Source organism: Tursiops truncatus, chromosome 15, assembly GCF_011762595.2.
Source record: "Tursiops truncatus isolate mTurTru1 chromosome 15, mTurTru1.mat.Y, whole genome shotgun sequence".
NCBI classification, from domain to species: Eukaryota; Metazoa; Chordata; class Mammalia; order Artiodactyla; family Delphinidae; genus Tursiops; species Tursiops truncatus.
The window spans coordinates 10100116-10123654 of NC_047048.1; the positions used below are offsets into that span (position 1 = coordinate 10100116).

The window sequence follows — 23539 nt, forward strand, 5'->3', positions numbered from 1 at the left end:
TGCAAAAGCCCTGAGATGGGAGCACCTGGAACAGAGGGGCCAGCGTGGCTGGTTCAGAGGAGCCAGGAGGAGAGAGCAGGGAGTCAGGCAACCCTCCTGCGGGGCCCTGTGGGCCACGGAGGAGACAATGATGGGCGTGTCCCCGCACAACTGCGTGCGTGAGGCCACCCATGTCCGCACCACGGGAACCCGAGGAAGCCCAGAAACTGAAAGAAGAAGCAAAACCCTATCTGCACGTTCCCTGCCCCCTCCTGCCGGCGGCCCCGCCGCGACAGAGGCGACTTCCTTCCTTTTTCCAGCCTATTTAAGTCTCAGCCCGCAGCGCCCCGGAGAAGAGGGGGCCGCACGCAGCCCAGCCATGGGGGACCCCTTCATTCGCCACATCGCCCTCCTGGGCTTCGAGAAGCGCTACGTCCCCAGCCAGCACTACGTGAGTACCGGCCTGAGGCGCCCTGCGCGTGGGGACAGGACTGGCGGGGCGCAGGTGCCGGTCCCCGCGCAGCCCCGGGACTCCCGGCCCGAGACGCGGGCGGCCGAGGGGTGAGGGGGCGGGGCCGCGGCCAAGGCTCCCCGGCTCTTGGCCTCAGGCCGCCCGCCGGGGCCGCAGTCAATGTGCGCCCTTCAAAAGGTGCGCGCCGCCACCCGGGCCCTCGGTGCGAGGACAGCGGCTTGGCCCCCGGCCCCCGCCCGCCCACCCCACGCCCTGCTTCCCGCCGCAGCCCGGCGTCCCCTCTCCGCGCCCGGCGAGTGTCCCCGCGGCCCCTCTGGGAAGGGTCCTCGGGAGAGCGCCCTGGTGGCGATCAGTTACATTAGAGTCGTGACCCCTCCTGTAGGGTGACACCACCACAGGGACCAGAGGAGTCCCCCCTCCTGCCCTGGGGGAGCTGGAGGAGTGCAGGCCCAGACATGGCCATCCCATCACGGGGTCCCCAAACCCAGAGGAAGGCCAGGGAGGGATCCAATTAGTAAATTGGCACTTGGAGTGTATGTGCCAAGACCCTGCTTTTTTAACTTTTAATTTTGAAATAATTTCAAATTTACAGAAATGTCCCCCAAAACACCAATAACTCCAATATTCCTTCACCCACATTTCCTCTCTCCTTCTCTCACTCTCTGTCTCTCCCCCTCCGTCCCTTTGTCCCTCCTGCTTTCTCTCTCTCTGAATATACATTTTCTGAATCATTTGAGAGTTATTTGGAGATACTGTGTTTCTTTACCTCTAAGTATTTATTTCAGGTGTGGATTTCTTAAAATCAAGGACGTTCTTTTACATAACCAAAGGTGTCAAAATGAGGAAATTAACACTGATAAAACACTGTTATGCAACCCACAGACTTTATTCGGATTTTGCCAATTGTCCTCTTGTCCCTCCGTAGGAAAATTTTTTCAGGTCAAGGATCCAATCCAGGATCACACAAATTAAAACAAACGAACAAAAACTATCCAGGATCACCTGTTGCATCTGAGTTGTCATGTCTCTTTGGCGTCTTTAAATCCGGATCAGTCTTAATGGGTCTTTGTCCTTCTCAACTTTGACTTTTTGAAGAGTTGGGACCAGTTATCTTGCAGAACACCCCTTGATTCGGGTGTGTCTGATACTTTGTTAGATCTTAGTAATGCAGGAACACCCCAGAAGTATTGATACGTTCTTTTCATGGATCGTATCAGGTGGCAGGTGATTTTGATTTGTTCCTTTATTGGTGATGTTAACTTTGATCACTGAGTCCTGGACGTGTCCTCCAAGTTTCTCTGCTGTAAAGTTACTCTTTTCCCCTTTGTAATTAATAACTAAACTATGGGGAGGTTATGTAAAGCTGTGTGAATATCCTGTGCCTTATAGTATCTGTATGACTCTTTCCTGAATCACATTACTATAATGATTGCCAAATAATGATTTTTAAACTCTATTGGTCCTTCTGCATTTATTAGTTAACACTTTCCTGTGTCTTCCCTTCTTCCTTATTTATGTCAGTATAGATCCATGGATTCCTGTTTTATTCAGTGAGTTATAATCCAATACCATCATTACTTATTTTGATGCTCAGAATGTCCCAGATTTGGTGACTGCAGCTCCTTCAGGCTGGCTTCTGTACTTTTTTTTTTTTTTTTAATATATCCTGTCATTCTTTTTTTTTGCGGCGGGGGCGGTGGGGGACAGGGTACCTGGGTACATTCTCATGGCACAAAGTGGGCCAGCTTAACTTGGACTTTCCCAGCCCTAGTCCTGGACTCAAGCATTTCACTAAAGAGCCCTGGTTCTTTTTAGTGGGAGTGATATTAGAACCCAAGATCTGGAAGCTAGGTGTGCTCATTGCCACCAAGGTGTCATGGCTCATGACTGCCTTTCCAGTGGACAGACTGGAGGAAATAGCTATTTCATATCATCCGTGCTTCTCATCACTTTATGTATGTAGCTCCTTTTTCTCACTGCAGGAACCCTGGCTCCCAATGAGATCAGTATATTCACTCTTCTGCTCAATTCTAAAATACACATAAACTTGTTTCAGAATAATTACACCCACGCCACTATTAACAATAAACCTACTAACCTATTAAGTCAAATTTAAGTTTTCTTTGCAGTTCTTTTGGTCCTTTTGGACTGAGAATACTGAAAGTGCTGCAACTAAAAGCTACTTGGATTCTTTTCCATTTTCCTTTAATATTTAGGTTATTACCCATTTTATATATAGTTAAGTTCATTTGTTTCTGTTTGTTTCCAACTTTAAAGTTAAAAAAATCCTTGTTGATTTAATTTTACTTCTAAATATGTAAAATATTAGCAAGTTCACCCATTTAAAGTGCACTATGGCTTTGGGTATATTTAAAGTTCTTCAACTATCACAACCATCTAAATTTTTAGAACATTTTTATCATCCCCGTTGATAGCTATTCTTTTTATTCCCCAAGATTTTATTCTGAGAAACTTCAAATATACAGCAAAGTTGAAAAAAATTTTACAGCAAAACAAAACCAAACAAAAAACCCAACCAGGGACCTCCCTGGTGGTGCAGTAGTTAAGAATGTGCCAATGCAGGGGACACAGGTTCAAGCCCTGGTCCTGGAAGATCCCACATGCTGCAGAGCAACTAAGCCTGTGCACCACAACTAACTGAGCCTGCCCTCTAGAGCCCGCGAGCCACAACTACTGAGCCCGTGTACTGCAACTACCGAAGCGTCTAGAGCCCATGCTCCACAACAAGAGAAGCCACCGCAATGAGAAGCCTGTGCACTGCAACAAAGAGTAGCCCCCATGTGCCACAACTAGAGAAAACCTGTGCACAGCAACGAAGACTCAACGCAGCCAAAAATAAATAATTAATTAAAAAAAAAAAAACCAAACCCAACCAGACATATGCTTACTATCTTGATTATACCATTAACATTTCCTATAGTACTTGCTTTATCATGTATGCCTCCATCCATCCATCCACCCATCAATCTATCTTATTTTTGGTGCATTTCAAGGCAAATTACAAACATCAGTACACTGTCCTAAATGTTGGGTTGGCCAAAAAGTTCATTCCGGTTTTCCCTTAAGACCTTACAGAAAAACCTGAACGAACTTTTTGGCCAACCCAGTACTTCAGCATGCGTATCACAACTAGAGTTCAGTATTTTTCTGTAGTTTTTTTTCTCTTTTGATGGAAAATTTGTGTAAAATGAAACCCACAAATCTCAGAGATACATTTGCTGAGATCTGACAGTACATCTGCCTACGTAACCCAAACTCTCATCAAGACGTAGACTGTAAAAAATAAAAAATAATAAAAAGAAAAAGATGTAGACCGTGACCATCACCCCATCTCACACCCCAGTCGTTCCTCCCCATCCCCAGGTTTTTTCCACCTTAGTTTAGTTGTGCTTGCTCTAGAATGTCATAGATATGGAATCATATGTAGCCTTTCACGCCTGGCTTATTTCACTCAGCATAATTTAATGATTTTGAGATTCATCCACATGGTTGCACATAGCAGTAATTTGTTCTTTTTTACGGCTGAGTGGTATTCTCCTAACTATTTTTGCAGGCCTATTTTTCCTTCCTGAGGTTTTTTGTTTTGTTTTTTTCTTGTTTGTTTTTAAATAATGGCTTTTTTGAGATATAATTCCCATGCCATACGATTAACCTATGTGAATTGTACAATTCAGTGGTTTTTAGGATACTCACAGAGTTGCACAACCATCACTACAATTGATTCTAGAAGATTTTCTTCATCACCCATACGCGTTAGCAGTCAAACCTCAGCCCCCTTACCCCCAGCCCCACCCAGCCCCTGGCAACCACTAATCTACTTTCTGTCTCAATAGATTTGTCTCTTTTGGACATTTTTTTTGTGTGTGTGTGTGTGGCCACATGCGTGGCTTGTGGGATCGCAGTTTTCCGACCCGGGACTGAACCTGGGACCTTGGCAGTGAAAGTGCAGAGTCCCGACCACTGAACCACCAGGGAACTCCCTGGACATTTCATAGAAATGGAACCATACAACAGCTTACTGAGTTCTTGTGTTGTCTGAGGCCAGCCCTTTCTGTATCTTACCTTCTGTTAACTCTCATACCAGCCTTAGCAGTGAGGTCCTACTTTTACCTCCAGTTTACAGATGAATTTGAGTTAATTTGAGAGAAGTCATTCCTCTTACCCTGGGGACCACGAACTTGGTGCTCTTTCTATGGCCCAGGTTACCCCAAAGAGCATTCTCCCTCCCACCCCCAGTCCTGTGGGCTTCCACCATGGGGTGGGGGGCTGCCCAGGTGCATGGCTGAACGAGATGCCCCACCTCTACCGCCCCCCAGGTCTACATGTTCCTGGTGAAATGGCAGGACCTGTCTGAGAAGGTGGTCTACCGGCGTTTCACTGAGATCTACGAATTCCATGTGAGTGCCCTGTGTTGGGGGTCCAGGGAGGGGATGCCACACCCAGTCCCAGCTCTGCCCTTTGGGGAGGGGAGCGGCCTAGGTGCTGACCAGGAGCTGAGGAACCCAGAGTCCCCCCGTCCCCTCCAGCCCACAGATAAGGGGGCATTATTTTTTTTAACTTTAAAAAGCACTAAAGCAATTTTTATTTTGGTGAAGTATACGTAACATACATTTACCACTTTACCCATTTTAAGTGTACAAGCCAGTGGCGTCAAGTACATTCACAATGTCACACAGCCAACACCACCACCCATTTCTGAATACGTCTGTCTTCCCAAACCAAAACTCTGCACCCATTCCATAGGATCTCAAGGGGGCCGTCTCAAGGGCCCTGCTTGCTCTGTCCCTGCAGGGGACAGCCTGCCAGTGTCACCACCGCAGGTGTCATCCTAGGAGCTTGCTCTTTCACTCACCGTCACTGGCCTGATGAGGACCCCTGGTGGATTAGAAGGAGGGCGGATGATCCCGACACCCAAGAAACCGGGTCCTCTTGCTTTGTGGGTGCCTGTTATCACCAAGGTTTACATGAGAGAATCCCTCAGGGTTCCCAACACCAGTGGCTGGTTGGACAAAATTGGGGGTGGTCATCGGGGGTCACAGTGCACACAGTGCTGGGTCCTGGTCTAAGACAGGGTCATATGGATGGAGGGGCCACAAAAGCCAGATGGGTTCCCCCAGGGCCCACTCCACACGCAGGGCCCTCCTTAACCAGGGAAGGGGCTTCAGGAAGCGTGCAGGTTCCTGCACTTCTCTTGTGTGAATTATTTAAAGTGAAATGCAGATAAATGCAAAGAAAACTGTAACCAGCCTTGTACACCCAGCACCTGGAGTCACAGCTGATAACACTGGGCCGTTTGCTATAAGGCGTTTTTTTGTTTGTTTGTTTTAAAATTCATTTTATTTTTGGCTACGTTGGGTCTTCATTGCTTCGCGCAGGCTTTCTCTAGTTGTGGGAACGGGGTCTACTCTTCGTTGCAGTACGCAGGCTTCTCACTGCGGTGGCTTCTCGTTGCAGAGCACGGGCTCTAGGCACGTCAGCTCAGTAGTTGTGGCTCGAGGGCTTGAGAGCACAGGCTCAGTAGTTGTGGCACATGGGCTTAGTTGCTTCGCGGCTTGTGGGATCTTCCCAGACCAGGGCTCGAACCTGTGTCCCCTGCATTGGCAGGCGGGTTCTTAACCACTGTGCCACCAGGGAAGCCCTAAGGTGTTTTTAAGATAAAGGAGATAAAACATTACAAAAGCAGTGGAAGTCGCCCTTCATCTCACATCCCGTCCCAGCTCCTACCCTGGGTGGCCACACACACACACACACACACACGCACACGCACACACACACACACACACACACGCACAGCACAGAAACAACATGCAGTAGTGTGGAGCCTGCATTTTCTGTAGTGCATATAAATGCCATCAGTGTGCTTTTTGCCTCTTTCTCAATCTTATTACTGTCACTAGGTTACTTTTTTTTTTTTTTTGCTGTACGCGGGCTTCTCACTGTTGCGGCCCCACCCGCTGCGGAGCACAGGTTCCGGACGCGCAGGCTCAGCGGCCATGGTTCACGGGCCCAGCCGCTCTGCTGCATGTGGGATATTCCCGGACCAGGGCACTAACCTGTGTCCCCTGCATCGGCAGGCGGACTCTCTACCACTGCGCCACCAGGGAAGCCCACTAGGTTACATTTTTTGAGACTAGTCCATGCTGATACTTTGTGGGGCTTCATCTCACCTCTTTAAACTGTTCTGGGTTATTCCATTGTAGGATTAGCTTCTTTTATTAATTGGTCAACTCATTCATTCATCCAACCACTATTTATTGAGCACCAACTAAGTACCAGGCACTTTCTACTTAGTGAGAAGGAAATGCTGCTGAAAGGCATAAAAGACAGATGCAAATCCTTGCCCACCCTAGTAGACCTTATGTTCTAGTGGAGGAGTCAGGATAACAGACAAACAAAAAAATAAGTAACTTATATAGTACGTTAGATGGTCCTTAGAATTACAGAGAAAAATAAAGCAGGGAGGGGAGGTGGGAAGGGTGGGACAAGGAAGGACAGTTGTCAGGGAGGAGGCCTCACTGAAGTGGGAGATATCTGAGCAAGGACTTGAAGAAGGAGAAAGAGAGAGAGAGACTGAGCTATGGATCTGTGTGGGGGAAGAATGGGAATCGCACATGCAAAGGCCCTGGGGCAGGAGTGGGCCTGGAGCATTCAAGGGTGGCTGGAGCAGAGTGAACAGCGGGAGAGTGGGGCAGGAGAGGTGAGCAAGGCAGGCAGAGGCAGGTCACATGGTGCCTTGTAGACCAATGCGGAGCCTTTGGCTTCCATTCTGAGTGAGCTGAGAGGCAGGGAGGGTTCTGAGCAGAGGAGGGACAGGATGCAACTTAGGTTTGCAGAGGATCCCTCTGGATGCTGGATTGAGGACAGACAAGGGAGGGGGAGGGGTGAGTGACCTAAGAAAGTTATAATAACCAGACCCGGTGGAAGCTCAGACCAGGGTGGTGGCAGCAAGTGTAGTGAGAAGAATCAGATTCTGAATAGATTTGGGGAGCAGAACCGAAAGAATTTGCTGATGGATTGGATGTGAGGTGGAAGAGAAAGAAGAATCCAGGCTGCCACCAGGAGCTTCTAGCCTGAGCAATTGGAAGGGTATTTAGGTCATGTCCAATTTTGTGTTTTACAGTGCTGTAATAAAACAGATTCCTTCACATCTGCTTTTCTGTCTAGAAAACCTTAAAGGAGATGTTTCCTATCGAGGCAGGGGACATCAAGTCAGAGAACAGGATCATACCCCACCTGCCAGGTGAGGAGCAGGCCTGAGTCACCTGGGCAGGCTCACCTGTCCCAGCTCCCCTCACCTGCCCTCCAATTGACCCTTCCACTCCCACCCTCTCCGGACTTGACCTTTCGAGTGTGCTCACTGGTCCTCTGGTGCCCCTCCCTGGTCCGCCCAGCCCCGCGGTGGTTTGATGGGCAGCGGGTGGCTGAGAGCCGCCAGGGCACCCTCACCGAGTACTGCAACTCACTCATGAACCTGCCTGTCAAGATCTCCCGCTGCTCCCACCTCCTCAACTTCTTCAAGGTGCGCCCTGACGACCTCAAGCTCCCCACGGACAGCCAGTGAGTGGCGGGAGGAGGAAAGGTGGTGGTCAGACCCTTGCCTGGAGCGGGTGGGACTATCCCCATGTTACACAGGAGGAGCCTGAGGCTCAGAGAGGGGAAGTGACTTGCCCAAAGTCACACAGCAGGGAAAGCCAAGGAGGCAGGATTCCAACTCTGGACACCCCCAGCATCCCTGCCAAGTTTCTACCTGGACCCCTCTGAGCCTCAGGGTGCTGGGGGCCGGGGGGGAGGCACTGTGGGCTGGGGGTCTAAGGTCCTAAGTCCTTGTCCTGACTCTGAGGCTGCCTGGCCGTGGGACCTGGAGCCTTCTGAAAGCAGCTTCCCCTTCTGTGACCGGGTGGTGAGGGCCAGATGCAGTAGTGGGTGCTGGGAAGAATGCTTACAAACTGTGAAGTGTGGAGCCCCCGAGAGGACATGGGGGGCCGATGGCCTCTGTTCCTTCCTGAGCCTGTCTCAGGCCCCTGCCTATCCTTTGTCACCTCATTCTCTGCCTGCCCTCGCCCCAGGGATCTCCTGTGCTCAGGGCCCTGCGTGGACAGCATCGGAGATGCTGATGAGATCTCGCGGGAATGTGCTGCGGAAGGTCCTTCTCTCTGTCCCCCTCTGGTACTGAGTGCTGGGGGAGGCCTGGAGGACAGGGCTGCCGTAGAGACAGCAGGGCTCCAGCCAGTGCTTCTGGACCCTTGAACACATCCCCGGTCCTGGGCGGGGCAGTTCCCACTGGCCCTGGGGTTAGGGGCGCCCACTCCTGTTGGCTTCCCTCTTGAGGCTCCAGCAGAAGGGAGCTGGCCCACGAACCTTCTCCTTTGGGTCTGCAGGAGGCTGGGGCCCCTCCTCGGGCTGGCTGAGCAGAGCCTGTCCTCCTCAAAGCCCTGTCCTTCTAGTCCAGTTGCTACCTTCTCTCTGCGGCGGCCCCCATTTCCCACGTTCCTTCTGGGAACTTTCTTGGCAAGTCCTTCCGTAGGTCTGCCCGGAGCATGCTGTTCTCCAGGGGAAGCTAAGCATCTAACCCAGACTGTTCTCTGATGCAGGGTGAAAAAGCCAGAGACATACCTGATGCCCAGAGATGGCAAGAGTAATGCTGCAGGTGAGAGGCCGGGATCAGCCAAGGGAGGGTCACCCTAAGGGACTGCTGACACCATCAGGGACCCTGAGCTCGGTGTGTGCAGGGAAAAGAGCTGGAGTTGAGAGCAGCTGTGAAGGGTCTTGGTGGCTGCACTGAAGTGTTGGGGTCTTTGAGGGTCACTGGTCAGTAAAGGGGGCTCACCTCCATGGCTGCAGCGCCCAGCACAGACCCTGGCTCCCAACAGCCTACAGGATGTTCTGGCTGAATGAATGAACAGATTTAGGGGCAGAAGTGGCTTTTAGGGGTGACTCAGGGGCATGACAGTATCTAGTCTTTATTGCACGATAATTATTAATAACATTACCTAACATTTATCGAGCACGTACCCTGTGCCAGGTGCTGTTTTAAATGTTTTCCACGTATTAACTCATGTAATCATCTCTATAATAGTATGAAATAGGTACAACTGTGCTATTATCCCCATTTTGCAACTGGACAACACTGAGGCTTGATTTAAGTTGAGATTCTTGACAAGGGACACACAGCTACTAAATGTGGAGCATGATCTCAGCCAGTCGGTGGGACACACGGTCAAGTCCTCTGGGCCACTCAAAGTGTGGTCCAGTGACCAGCAGTGTCTTAGGTCGGGCTGCCATAACAAAGTGTCATAGAGTGGGTGGCTTAAATAGGAGAAATGAATTTTCTCATAGTTTTGGAGGCTGGAAGGCTGAGATCAAGTTGTGGGCAGGTTTGGGTTCCGCTGAGGCCTCTCTCCTTGGCTTGCAGACGGCTGCCTTGTTGCTTTGTCCTCACATGGCCTTTCCTCTGTGCATGCAGCTCCCTGGTGTCTTTTCCTCTTCCTATAAGGACACCAGTCCTATTGGATCAGGGTCCCACCCTTATGACCTCATTTAACCTTAATCACCTCCTTGAAAGTTTTATCTCCAAATACACTCATATTCTAAGGTACTGGGGGTTAGGGCTTCAACATATGAATTTGGGGGTGGAGGGACACAATTCAGCCCATAACAGGCGGCAGCAGTACTGCCTGGGGGCTGGTTAGACATGTAGCCCCTCAGGTCCCACCAGAGGCCTGTGGAATCAGCACCTGTGCTTCCGCAAGATCCCCGGGTGATTTGTGTGCACCTTGAAGCTGAGAAGGGCTGCTCGCTACCCACATCAAATGAGAAAGAGACCGTGTGTAAAGTGTGTGACCAGTGTCTGGAACACACTGGGTGCTCAATACGTGCAGGGCTGCGAAGACTAGCTTGTCTTTGCTGCTTTCCAGTATACAGGGCGTGTCTACCCCTGGCCTGTCCGGAGCTGGGTGGGGACGGGATGCCAGTGCCTGTTCAGGTGGCCTACACAGGGCCCACAGGGGAGAGCCAGGACGAGGCGCCAACAATGTCCACTCACCCTGCCCTCCCTCTACCCAGACATCACGGGCCCCATCATCCTGCAGACGTACCGCGCCATCGCTGACTATGAGAAGAGCTCAGGCTCCGAGATGGCTCTGGCCACAGGCGACGTGGTGGATGTCGTGGAGAAGAGCCAGAGTGGTCAGCCTCCCCGCCCAGCCTGGACCGCCCTCCCCTGGTGCCTGGGCCCATGGCTACAGGCCCCCACCAAGGCTCTGCCCCCCAGGCAGCCCCAGGCCTCCTCCCCGCCTGGCCCACTGGGGGGCTCTGGCTCCTTCAGGGGCCCTGACTGTTCTCCCCACACTGTGGGTCACCCTCTCTCTGAGAGTGTGCCCCAGGGCAGCTCTGGGGATCTGCACACATTCTGGGCTGTGACTGTGCGTCTCTGGGGGTTATATCCGGGTGGACAGGTGAACTTCTCACCATGTGTGTGATGTGGGTTCTGAGCTGTAGTTCTGTGACCCTGTGGGTACTGGTGTGTGTGATTTTGGTGTAGAGTGTGGTGAAGGTGACATTTCTGGATCTGAGTGTTGGACACCTGTGTGTCTGTGTCTGAGTGCTCTCACCCACCCCTACCCCCCGCCGATGGCTGAGGGAGGCTCCCAGGCCCGCCCAGACCTACCGCCCCGTATCCCTGGCACAGGCTGGTGGTTCTGCCAAATGAAGACAAAGCGCGGCTGGGTCCCGGCGTCCTACTTGGAGCCCCTGGACAGTCCCGATGAGGCAGAAGACCCAGAACCCAACTATGAAGGTGCCCCTCCCCTCCTTGGCCTCAGGGGTGGGAGAGAGGGGCAGGATTGAAGAGCCAGAAGTGACTGCTTTGGGGTCAGACATGACTGTGGGCTGGGCAGGAGGGGAGGCAGGGCTGAGACCCTAGGTTGGGTCTAGGTGGGGTAGGAGGTGGTGCCCTTGGTCAGGACAGGGGGAACCAGGAGGTAGAATAGAGGTGAGGGGGATAAGGTCAGCCTGGGACACAGTGTGGCAGCCAGCCTGGGGCTGGGTCCAGTGGGAAGCTGCATGATGAGCCAAACTGAGGCTCAGGAAGGAGGGCTGCCTGGAGGTGGGGGCATTATGGCTGACTAGAATGGAAAAACTGGCAGCCCCTGGGCTGGATGGGTCCCACGTGGGGTTTGAAAAAATTTAGTATTGGTTGCCCGTAATTTGCAATAGAAAGATCTTACAATTTTATATGGATTTATGACTCCTCTTTAAAAATTGGGAAAGGCGTGTGTATTGGGCCTGCAGCCCCACATGCCAATAGTGGACTGGAGTTGAGTAGCTCAGGTGCCACTGGATGGGTGCTCTACCTCTGCACTTTCTGCCTAGCCACTCCTCGTGTGCAGGTGCCTGGCCAGGTCTCTGCAGTCATGGGTGCTCCTGGCCTCTGGTGTGGGTGATGGTGGGTAGGAGCGGGCGAGCTCCCCTGGGTAGAGTAGGCAGAAGGCACAAGTCCAGAGTGTCTCCACGAGGAGGGGGGAGGGCTGGAGGAGAGAGGTCCTGGGCTCCAGCTGGAGGAAGCCCCAGGCCCAGAGAGGAGGGGCGGGGTGGCGAGCCCCGTGCTGGTGGGGGGCTTCACACTCTGCCCCTCCCCTCTCCAGGTGAGCCCTACATCACCATCGAAGCCTACACTGCCGTATTGGAGGATGAGATATCTTTGGAGCAGGGCGAAACCATCGAGGTCATTCATAAGCTCCTGGATGGCTGGTGGGTCATCAGGTAGGAGAGCTGTGCCCTCCCTCCCACTGCACCTGCCCTGAGAGTCAGCCTGGCCTGGGGTTGGGCCTGCGTAGGCTCAGTGCCGACTTGACTGTGTGACTCTGGGTAGGTCACTGCCTCTCTCTGGGCTGTTTCCATTTTGGAAGCAGATTCGTGATAATCCCAGCCTGCCCGTGTCTCAGGGTTCAGTGTCCTTGTCTGAGTGGGCACACCTTTCCTTTGTGACTTGGGGTCACGTCCCCTGACCAGTCCATCTATTCATTCTCCAGCAACACAATTAATTGTATTAATTATTATATTTGATAGCTGCTAGAGCAGACCCTGTCATCCCTTTTCCTTTTAAAATCCTTCATTGCAATTTCCATCTGTTTATTCCTCCAAGTGAACGTAGGAATACTAACTTGCTTTCCTGGTTCTGGGGAAAGCAGAATCCCAGGGTCTTGCACACGATTTCAGAGCCCTGAGTCACAGGGCCCATCCGTGACCCCAGTGAGCTTGTGACCACAACAACCCCCCATCAGCGTAGCCCTTGGCTGGGGACTTTGAGGCAGGATTTCTCAACCTTTTATTTTTAAAATTTTATTGGCATATAGTTGCTTTACAGTGTTGTGTTAGTTTCTGCTGTACAGCAAAGTGAATTAGTTTTTTGACCCAACCTCAGTTAACCCCCATTATGCAGCCCTGAGACAATGTTTGTGAGTCTCCCACCAGCCAAGAAGAATCAGAGTTTTACAGAGTGAGGTTTGTATTATGCAAAGGTTGTTGTTTTTTTACTACCAAATGCAGTAGTGAGAATGGAAAGAAAAAGCTTCTCAACAAATGGTGCTGGAACAACTGGATATCCCTATGGGGGGAAAAAAATGAACCTAGACCCCTGCCTCACACCATACATCTTTATTTGGAACATTTCACAGATTTTACCAAGCACAAAACCCAAAACTAAGAAGCTTTTGGAAGAAAGCATAAGGGAACTTGGTGACCTGGAGGTACGCAGAAGTTTCTTAGGACACAGAAGGCAATCACCATGAAAGAAAAAACTGACAAATACAATATTGCAGATGTTTTATAGCAAACACCTGTCCCTGGGGAGATGGATCTGCTAACTTCTTCCCCCTCCCAGCGTCACAACTGGGAAGGCCTGTGTGGCATTGATGAGGAAACTGAGGCATACAGGTGCAGGGTCTAGTGTTGGCTGCCGTGTCTGCAACCTCCCAGCTGCCTTGACCCCCAACTGTTTAGAGGGAGCCTTGACCCCATGTCTGAGGCCCCGCCCCTGCAGCTGCTCAGGCCTCAAGGGCTGCCTCTGTTGCAGGAAAGAAGATGTCACAGGTTACTTCCCATCCATGTACCTGCAACAGGCAGGGCAGGACACAGACCAGGCCCAAAGCCGGATCAAGAGGGGAGCGCCGCCCCGCAGGTGAGCAAGAGCCCCCGGGGCGGGGCTGAGGAGGGTATACCACGGCTTCCGTCTGTCTGTCCAGGCCCTGGATAGGCAGTGCTGGGGCAGGGGAGATGGTGCAGGGGCGCTCAGCCTGGCGGGGTAGGCAGCACCCTCACTGGATGGAGGCCCCCTCCCACCCCGCTCCCTCTCTGGGGCTGGCACGGGGGCGGTGGGAAAGCAGAGGTGTGAGACGGAGGTGGCAGCTCCGATGCCTAGAGTCCTCGGGATGGCCCGTGAGGGCTGCGGCAGTTCGGAGGGCTTTCCTGGGGAGGGGGTAGGCTGGAGGCTGGTGAGGGGTGTGGGAAATGGGCCTGGGCTCTGAGTCAGGGCAGGGGTCCGCGTCGGTGAGGGACAGTCGCCTTCATGCCCCGCCCAGGCTGTGCTGGACCCCCCCCCACCCCGCCTCCTTCCCACTCTCAACCTCCCCGGGCTAGTCTTTGGACTCCAGGGGTGGCCATGAGAGTCCCCTCGGGCAGGAACGCGGGAAGGGCAGGGACGTGGGGCGCTGACCAAAGCCCCTGTCCTGCTGTGCCCAGGTCGTCCATCCGCAACGCGCACAGCATCCACCAACAGTCACGGAAGCGCCTCAGCCAGGACACCTATCGGCGCAACAGTGTCCGTTTTTTGCAGCAGCGCCCCCGCGGGGCGCGGCCGGGGCCCCGAGGCCCAGGGAGCGTGCTGAGTGAGTGAGGGCGGGGGCCTGGGGGCAGGGCCTGAGTCTGGGGGGCGGGCCCCGGGGCGGGCCGGAGGTGAGGAGGGATGTGGCCAGCATCGAGGGTGATGAGAGGCGGGGCCTTGAGGGGTGGGGCCTGAAAAGTGAAGAGAGGCGGGGCCGAGCAGGCGGGGCGGGCCTCAGCTGGCGCTGTCCTCCAGCAGAGGAGGAGGAATCGCTCAAGACTGAGCGCCCCAAGCCGCAGCCGGCCGTGCCCCCGAGGCCCAGCGCAGACCTCATCCTGCACCGCTGCAGCGAGAGCACCAAGCGGAAGCTGGCCTCCGCCGTCTGAGGCCGCCCCCACATGACGCTCTTCCCACCTCCAGCCCCTATCCCTGTATATACATGTATAGAGCCTGAGGTTTGGCGGCAGAAGGCAGCCCTTGGCCCCGCCCCACCTAGCTATTCGCCACCCTTAATAAATGTTGCTTGGAGTGGACTGATGGTTTGCAAAGTCGCGCTGCGGGCTGGGCAACACCCTTGGTATTTCTAGAAATAGGACTGAAGGCTGTGAGCTCTATTGGGGGAAGGTGCAAGAACTGAGGTCCGGTTGCATACTTTACTGGCCTTGCCCAAGACCAAGTTTGCACAAGGCCAAGTGCAAGAGGAAACCCCAGTCCCCTCTGACTGTTTGTCTGACAGACTGCCTGCTTGAACTCTGGCCTCACTGCAGAAGAGTTCTAAAGAAGAGTAGACACAGTGCATAGTTGGGAGGGGAGGGGAGCCAGGGCCCTAGGTGACCTTGTGTGTGCACCCCGATTACCAAAAAAAATGTAATTTAGGTATAGGGAGACACACCTTAGATGTAAGGACATAACACAAAGTGAAAGTGAAGGGATGGAAAAAGATACTTCATGCAAATGGAAACCGAAAGACAGCTGGAGTAGCTATACTTAGATAGAACAAAGACTGTAATAAGAGACATTGGCACTACATAACAATAAAGGGGTCAATCCAATAAGAGGGTATAACATTTGTAAATATTTATGCACCCAACATAGGAGCACTAACATATATAAAGCAAATATTTACAGACCTAAAGGGAGGAATAGACAGCAATACAATAATAGTAGGGGACTTTAATACCTCATTTACATCAATGGATAGGTCATCCAGACAGAAAATCAATAAGGATTTTCCAAGATAAATCATATGTTAGGCCATAAAACAAATTTTAACAAATTTAAGAGGACTGAAGTTATATCAAGCATATTTTTTCTAGCCACGATGGTATGAAACTAGAAATTAATTACATGAAGAAAAGTGGAAGACTCACAAACATGTGGAGATTAAACAAGTTATGAACAACCAGTGGGTCAAAGAAGAAATCAAAAAGAGAAACAACAGCAACAACAAAATACCTTGAGAAAATGGAAATGTAACATACCAAAATTTATCAGATGTAGTAAACACAGTTCTAAGAGGGAAGTTCATAGCAATAAATGCTTACCTCAAGAAACAAGAAAAGTCTCAAACAACCTAACTCAACACCCCAAGGAACTAGAAAAAGAAGAACTAATGAAGCCCAGAGTTGGTAGAAGGAAGGAAGGAACAAAAATTAGAGCAGAAATAAATGAAATAAAGACTGAAAAGAATAGAAAACATCAGTGAAACTAAGAGCCGGTTCTTAGAAAAGATAAACAAAACTGACAAACTTTTAGCTGGACTCAGCAAAAAAAAAAGAGAGAGGACTCAAAATCAGAAATAAAAGAGGAGATGTTACAACTGATACCAAAGAAATACAAAGGATCATAAATGACTACCGTGGGGACTTCCCTGGTGGCGTAGTGGTTAAGAATCCGCCTGCCAATGCAGGGGACATGGGTTCGAGCCCTGGTCTGGGAAGATCCCACATGCCACGGAGCAACTAAGCCCACGAGCCACAGCTACTGAGCCCACACGCTGCAACTACTGAAGCCTGCGCGCCTAGAGCCCATGCCGTGCAACAGGAGAAACCACCGCAATGAGAAGCCTGTGTACTGTAACGAAGAGTAGCCCCCCCTCGCCGCAACTAGAGAAAGCCCAGCAACGTGCAGCAACGAAGACCAAACACAGCCAAAATAAATAAATTTATTATTTTTTAAGTTTACTATTCTTGAAAAATCAAAATAAATAAATAAATAAATGACTACTGTGAACAATTATATGCCAAACTAGAAGAAATGGATAGATTGGACAACCAAGAAAAAATGGATAAATTGCTAGAAACATACAACCTACAAAGACTGTGATGAAACAAAATCTGAATGGACCAATTATTAGCAAGGAGACTGAATCAGCAATAAAAAAAGTCCCCCAAAACAAAAGTCCAGGACCAGATGACTTCACTGGTGAATTCTACCAAACATTCTTCTCAAACTCTTCCAAAAAATATGAGGGAAACTCTTTCATATTTTATGAGGCCAGCATTACCCTGATACCAAAACCAGACAAGGATGCCACAAAAAAAGAAAATTGCAGGCCAGTATCCCTGATTACCATAGATGCAAAAATCTTCAAAAAAGTATTAGCAAATAGAATTCAACAATACCTTAAAAGGATAACACACCATGATCAAGTAGGATTTATTCCAGGCATGCAGTGATGGTTCAATATTCACAAATCAGTCAATGATACACCACATTAACAAAACAAAGGATAAGAATCATATGATCATTTCAGTAGTTGCAGAAGAAGCATGTGACAAAATTCAACACCCATTTAGAATGAAAACACTCAAAGCAGGTATAGAGGGAACATACCTCAACATAGTAAAGGCCACATATGACAAGTTCATAACTAACATCACACTCAATGGTGAAAAGCTAAAAGCTTTTCCTCTAAGACCAGGAACAAGACAAGGTTGCACACTCTCCCCAATTTTATTCAACATAGTATTGGAAGTCTTAGCCAGAGCAATCAGGGAAAAAAAACAACGAAATAAAAGACATCCAAATTAGAAAGGAAGAAGTAGAACTGTCACTATTTGCAGATGACATGATATATGTAGAAAACCCTAAAGACTCCATTAAAAACTCTTAGTACTAATAAACAACTTTAGTAAAGTTGGAGGATACAAAATCAACACAAACATCTGCTGCATTCCTTTATGCTTATAATGAACTATCAGGGTGAGAAACTATCAGAAGACAATCCCATTAACAATTGAATCAAAAAGAATAAAACACCTAGGAATAAATTTAACCAAGGAGGTGAAAGACCTGTATATTGAAAACTGTGAGACATTAATGAAAGAAATTGAAGAAGACTCAAAAAATAGAAAGATATTCTGTGCTCATGGATTGTAAAAATTAATTTTGTTAAAATATCCATACTACCCAAAGCAATATACAGATTCAATGCAATCCCTATCAAAATTGAATGGTATTTTTCACAGAAATTTCACAGAAATAGTACAAACAATCCTAAAATTTGTATGAAACCACAAAAGACCCCAAATGGCCAAAGCAATCTTGAGAAAAAAAGAACAAAGCTTGAGGCATCACACACCCCAATTTCAAACTATGTTACAAAGCTATAGTAATTAAAACAGTATGGTATTGGCATTAAAACATGTGCATAGATCAATGGAACAGAGTAGAGAACCCAGAAATAAACTCATGCATATATGGTCAGTTAATTTACAACAAAGGAGCCAAGAATATGTAATGGGGACAGAACAGTCTTCAGTAAATACTGTCTGGGAAAATTGGACAGCCACATGCAAAGGAATGAAACCGGACCACTATCTTACACAATACACAAAAACTGATGACCAACTTAAGTGTAATACCTGAAAACATAAAGCTCCTAGAAGACAACATAGACAGTAAACTACTAGTATAGGTCTTGGCGATGAGTTTTTGAATCTGCACCAAAAGCAAAAGCAACAAATGCAAAAATAAACAAGTGGGACTACATCAAACTAAAGGCTCCTGCACAGCAAAATAAACAATAAACAAAATGAAAAGGCAGCCTATAGAATGAGAGAAAATAACTGCAAATCATATATTTGATAAGGGGTTAATATCCAAAATATATGAAGAACTCATATAACTCAATATCAAAAACAAACAATCCAATTAAAAAATGGACAGAAGATCTGAATGGACATTTCTCCAAGGAAGACATACAGATGGCCAACAGGTACATGAAAAGATGCTGAACATCATTCATTCAGGGAAATACAAATAAAAACCACAATGACACAGCACCTCATACCTGTTAGAATGGCTATTATCAAAAAGACAAAAAAATAACAAGTGTTGGCAAGGATGTGGAGAAAAGGGAAGACTTGTGCACCGTTAGTGGGAATGTAAATTGGCTCAGCCACTATGGAAAACAGTATGAAGTTTCCTCAAAAAAATTAAAAATAGAACTATCATATGATCCAGTTATTCCATTAGAATCTGGGTATTATGAGAAGAAAATGAAAACACTAAAGATAACTGCACCTTGATGTTCATTGCAGCATCATTTACGGTAGCCAAGATATGGAAACAACTTAAGCGACCATCAATGGATGACCAGATAAAGAAATTGTGGCATAAATACACAGTGGAATATTATTCAGCCATAAAAAATAATAAAATCTTGCCACTTGCAACAAAATGGATGGACTTTGAGGGCATTATGCTAAGTGAAATAAGTCAGACAGAGAAAGACAAATACTGTATTATCTCTCTTATATGTGGAGTCCAAAAGACAAAGAAAGAAACAAAAAACAACCAAGCTCTTGGATACATTAAATAGATTGGTGGTTGCAATAAGTGGAGGGTGGGTGGGGGGTGGAAGAAATGGGTGAATTGTTATTTACTTATTTCTTTATTTTAGTTTATATAAATTGAATAAACCTTTTTTTTAACTGGCAAATATAAACAGGAGAGTATAATTGATCTCTCATTCCAGATTCAGTTGAAAATAGCCATCCTGGGGCCATTGCTAAGGCACAGAAAGGGCACAGAAATTTAGACGTCTACCCAGTTTTCACTCCCTGAGACATAGTGGGGGTCTTGGCTAATAGAGCTGTGAATATTCAGTGAAGGACAATAGTTTATCACACACACAAAGAATTATAATTTAGCTATAGGGAGGGGCGCCTCTGATTATTCACTGAGAGCCTGCCCAGTTAGGAGGTTGTACCAGAAAGCGATTATTCACCACCCACACCAGCACTGCTGCTAGCCCATGGCCTCCAAGTCTTTGCTGGTGGGTCTGTCCCCAGATGCAAAGATACCATGATGCAAACAGGAGCTGCAAATCTCATAAAAGATGCAGCTTGTCTCGAAGGCCATGGGTAGCATGGAGAGCTTCTCTTCCTGTGTGGGAAGCAGCATATGAGGCTGGACAAAGCTGGTCACTTAGAGATAAGAGGAAATGGGTTTCTCCCAGTCTTGGCTCAGTCATATGGGTGACCATGCTGGTCAAGCCACTTGGCCCAGCACACACTACAGGTAGAGAAGGAACCTGGGAACTCCGGGAGTTGAATCAAAGCAGAACAGCCCCATGAATGGTCCAGCCAACAGAAGGCAGCCCAGACTGAACGCTGAGGTCACCTCCCTGTTACCTGATGGGCTAACCACCGGGAGCCACACGTGACAATGATGAGCGGGGGCTCTATGACAGATGCCTGCCAGGTCTCCACGTAAGCATGGTGGCTGCTTAGAAAAGGAAGAACATGGACCTTGGAGTCACATGAACCTGGGTCTGAATCCTCTCCTGGCTGCGTGGCCTCAGGCAGGCCATTTAATCACTCTGAGCCCCAGTTGCCTGTCTAAAAACGTGGGGGCTGGTCTTTCCCCGCAGGGTTTGCAGGACCACGCCTCTCGTGTTCAGAGTCAACATCTGCTCAGGTACACCAGAAGCTGGCCTCCCCTGACTTCCGCTGTGAACCAGTCCATCCTTCATTCACTTCCCAGGAAGTGAGCCTCTGAGCCAGCCAGACCCAGCTGGACCTGCAGTCTACCTCCCAAGGTCAGGAACTGCCCAGGTTGGGTCATTCCTGTGTCTGAGGACATACATCCAGGCCCCAGCTGCGGCTGGGTCCGCTGCCCAGGTGATCACCTAGAGGTTGGTCTCTCCCCCCGGCAGCTTCCCTTCATTTCTATAAATGCCTTTTCCTCCACTGCTTCCTGAATGGGTCATCAGGTAGCATCTTCAACCTTTTTGTACCCTAATCAGATTAATTCCTCCAAATCTGGAAAGTATTCACAATTTTGGGTCACTAATTCCAGCAACTAATAGATATTAAGAACACAGATATCTCTAAGTTTATGTCTATACCTGTATCTGTATCTATATGCTTTTTTTGAGTTGATAAATTTTTGTGACTTTGTGTGATTTTTTTTTGCAATTGAAGTATAGTTAATTTACAGTGTCATGTTAGTTTCAGGTGCATCTATATGTTTTTAAGTGACAACCCTCCAGAAGAAAAATTCTATAAAGGAAAGGACATTATTTGGTCAACTGACAAAACTGGAATATGAATGGTAAACCAGACAAAAGTATTGCATCCGTGTTCAATTTACTGGAGTTGGTAACTAAGTCATGGCTATAGAAACCCTCTTCTTAGAAAATACTCCCTAAAGTATTTAGGGATAAATGAGGTAAGCAACTTTCCCTCAAATGGTTCAGAAAGAAACTATGCACATAAGTTTATATACATTATTACAGATAATCATACAGTCATTTATACACACAGGCAATGTTATACACACACACGGGAGACAGAGAGGGGGAGAGAAAGCAAACGAATGATAAAATGGGGTAAAATATTAATAATATGGGAATCTGGCAAAAGGGCATTAAGTGTTCTTCAGGCTCTTTTCATTTCTGCAACTTTTCTATACATTTGAAATGATTTCAAAATAAAGGATAATATAAAAAAAAAGACAGCCCCCAAACCTCAACTTAGGCTTTGAAAACCTACGTTATTTGTTTTGGGATTTTCCATTTTAAGTCCTACCTCTCCACGTTCATGTGGAGGCAGGGACAGCTAAGGCAGAGACACCACAGTATGTGAACACGTCTCTAACTGATTCTCCTTCAACTTGGAAACACGTGAGGTCACACGGAATTCCATGCCAATGGCGGGGAGATAGATGTGTGTGCACATAGACCCCCAGTGCATATATGCATCTGTCTCTCCATTTCTCTGTGGACTGATTTAAATTTTGGGATGCAGCCCCAATGCCCACAAGGGTCAAGCTAGTATGTGAGTGAGTGAAACAGGCCAGGCATAAGAAGAGTCAACTACTAGAAATACAATAAAACTTTCTTGATTTTTACTGGGCTATGGGGAAACATAAAATGTCATACAAACAAGTATGATAACTGCAAATGACATTTCTGAGTCAAAGTGGGAAAAAACAGAAAACCAGATATATTTAATAACTCATTTTCTCATCTTGCAACCCCTCGGGCCTAGAGGATTCTAGGCTTCCAGCCCACGGGATCCTGCGGGAGTGTGTTTCATCACGTCGCGATGTGGAGTACAGAATCCCACTGGGAGTCCTTCAACTGGGAGCAGTACTCAGTTTTACTCAGTTTCATAATGGAAAAGAGCTGTTCACAAATGTAGGTACTCCCGAACATGGAGAGAATCTTGGCACAGTGGGTTTTGTACTTGGGGTAGCTGCTCCAGAGGTATTTATAGAATTCTGGTATTCCCACCTTGTCGTATTTGGTTTTCAGGACCGTGTTGCACTGCAGATCAATTACCTCCATCTGGAGCGCTTCCTGGACGCTCTCGATCTTCATGGAGAAAGGGGAGCTGAACAGGGTCAGTTCACTTTCGTAGAGTTTGAAATCAGACAGCCTTTTCTGGAATTCCGTCTTTAGCTCCACGATTTTGGGAATGTAGTTCAGCCCATCGCTTTCGTTTCTGGAAACCGATTTCAGGGTGGGAAAGTGGGCCAGGTTATTCCTGGCCAAATGAGTCTCCCAGAGGCACAGTTTAGCCAAGAACGCCCGAATCAAGTCATACATCTGTGTCACGATTTGGGAATGCCCTTGGAGAGAGATATTCAACGTGTTCAGATGCATAGTCATGTCCACCAGGAAGGCCAAGTCTTTGATCCAATCTTGAGAGCTCAGCTGAGGCAGGGGCTTGCCTCTGGAAGACATGAAGGAGTCAATTTCTTCCAACGAGTCAAAGAACCTCTTCAGCACCAGCCCGCGGCTGAGCCACTTAATCTCCGTGTAGTACAGAAGGCTGCCGTACTGGCTGTCCAGCTCATAGAGCAAAGTCGTGAACTCGCTGTGGTTCAGTCCGCGGGAGCAGATCCAGTTCACGGCATTAACTACCACGCTCATGATGTGGTCCATCTTTAACTTTTGAGCACAGAGCGATTCCGGGTGAATAATGCAACAAACGGACTTCAGATCTGAGCCCTTGCAAGCCATCGCCACCTTGGACTTGAGTTTTGTGACCAGCCCGTCGTTGGCATCTACCATTGCAGGAGTGCCAGTTGAGGCCACACTTACTAATTTCGACCAGTCGATATTAAACTTTTTAAGACTTTTCTCAACACGCAAAAAGATCTCATTTCCAGATTTTGTCCCCGTCATGGGCACCGTATCCAAAAGTTCTTCCGATACATCAAAATTCTCATCAACGCCGCGGATGAATATGGCCAACTGGGTGGTGTTATTTATATCTGTGATCTCATCGATGGCAATAGAATAGGCCACAAATGATCTGATTTTTTCACGTAATTTCTCCCATAAGTTCCCAGCCACGTCTTCTATGGGCTGGACGGCAGGGTTTTCCTTTGGACTCACATTTGCAAACACTCGTTTTTGCTCGGGACACACGATGTCTGATGACCCTAAGAGATACTTTCTGAGCCCTTTCTTCAGCTCCTGGAGCTTCTCGTCGCGCATCTTCTCTGTGTACTGGTCATAGTGCTTGCTGTGGTTGGTTTGATAATGGCGTCTCAGGTTGTATTCTTTGGACACAGACATGCTCTGTTTGCATATTAAACACGTAGGGATATTCTGCACCTCCACGAAGAAATATGCTCTCTCCCACTTTTCTTGAAATACACGGCCCTCTTGGTCTATCTTTCTTTTTCCCACTTTTGATAGAAACATGGAGACAAGAAACAGTTCAGTTTTCTCTTAAATCGACTGTTAGTCTAACACCAGCAAGAGCATGATGACAAATGCAAGGGAT

At 48.5% G+C, this 23539-nt stretch overlaps 2 protein-coding genes and 1 long non-coding RNA gene across 7 annotated transcripts in view; 2 read left to right on the plus strand and 1 right to left on the minus strand.

Moving 5' to 3' along the window:
* The first annotated feature begins 283 nt into the window (after positions 1–283).
* Positions 284–14824, plus strand: NCF1 (neutrophil cytosolic factor 1). 2 transcript variants are annotated; one of them, NM_001280625.1, is given in 13 exon segments: positions 332–430; positions 4789–4869; positions 7637–7712; positions 7864–8029; positions 9064–9119; positions 10535–10657; positions 11160–11267; positions 12115–12232; positions 13545–13649; positions 14210–14307; positions 14310–14329; positions 14331–14355; positions 14550–14823. In NM_001280625.1, coding segments are annotated over 13 exon segments (1176 nt in total). In that variant the 5' UTR covers positions 332–358; the 3' UTR covers positions 14678–14823.
* A 4432-nt stretch (positions 14825–19256) lies between these two features.
* Positions 19257–23539, plus strand: part of LOC109547737 (uncharacterized) — a 30860-nt gene continuing 26577 nt past the window's right edge. The window contains exons 1-3 of one of the 2 annotated variants that reach the window (XR_012326039.1): positions 19257–20337; positions 20750–21939; positions 22057–22144. This is a non-coding gene — a long non-coding RNA (uncharacterized lncRNA). Of the gene's footprint in view, positions 20420–20749; positions 21940–22056; positions 22145–23539 lie in introns of both variants that reach the window. The other variant, XR_004522041.2, reaches the window with a different exon arrangement.
* LOC101321123 (general transcription factor II-I repeat domain-containing protein 2) overlaps positions 21626–23539 on the minus strand; it is a 53810-nt gene continuing 51896 nt past the window's right edge. For all 3 annotated transcript variants that reach the window (XM_073792023.1, XM_019922020.3, XM_019922019.3), the window contains one exon: positions 21626–23441. In XM_073792023.1, coding sequence (XP_073648124.1) covers positions 21838–23441 — 1604 coding nt within the window. In that variant the 3' untranslated portion in view covers positions 21626–21837. The remainder of the gene's footprint in view (positions 23442–23539) is intronic.

Bases quoted from the DNA above. Each gene is read 5' to 3' on its own strand.
- NCF1 (XM_019921660.2), top strand. From the start codon at position 359: ATGGGGGACCCCTTCATTCGCCACATCGCCCTCCTGGGCTTCGAGAAG. The intron at 9,120-10,534 runs GTGAGAGGCCGG...CCCTCTACCCAG, and splicing joins TGGCAAGAGTAATGCTGCAG to ACATCACGGGCCCCATCATC. The intron at 12,233-13,544 runs GTAGGAGAGCTG...CCTCTGTTGCAG, and splicing joins GATGGCTGGTGGGTCATCAG to GAAAGAAGATGTCACAGGTT.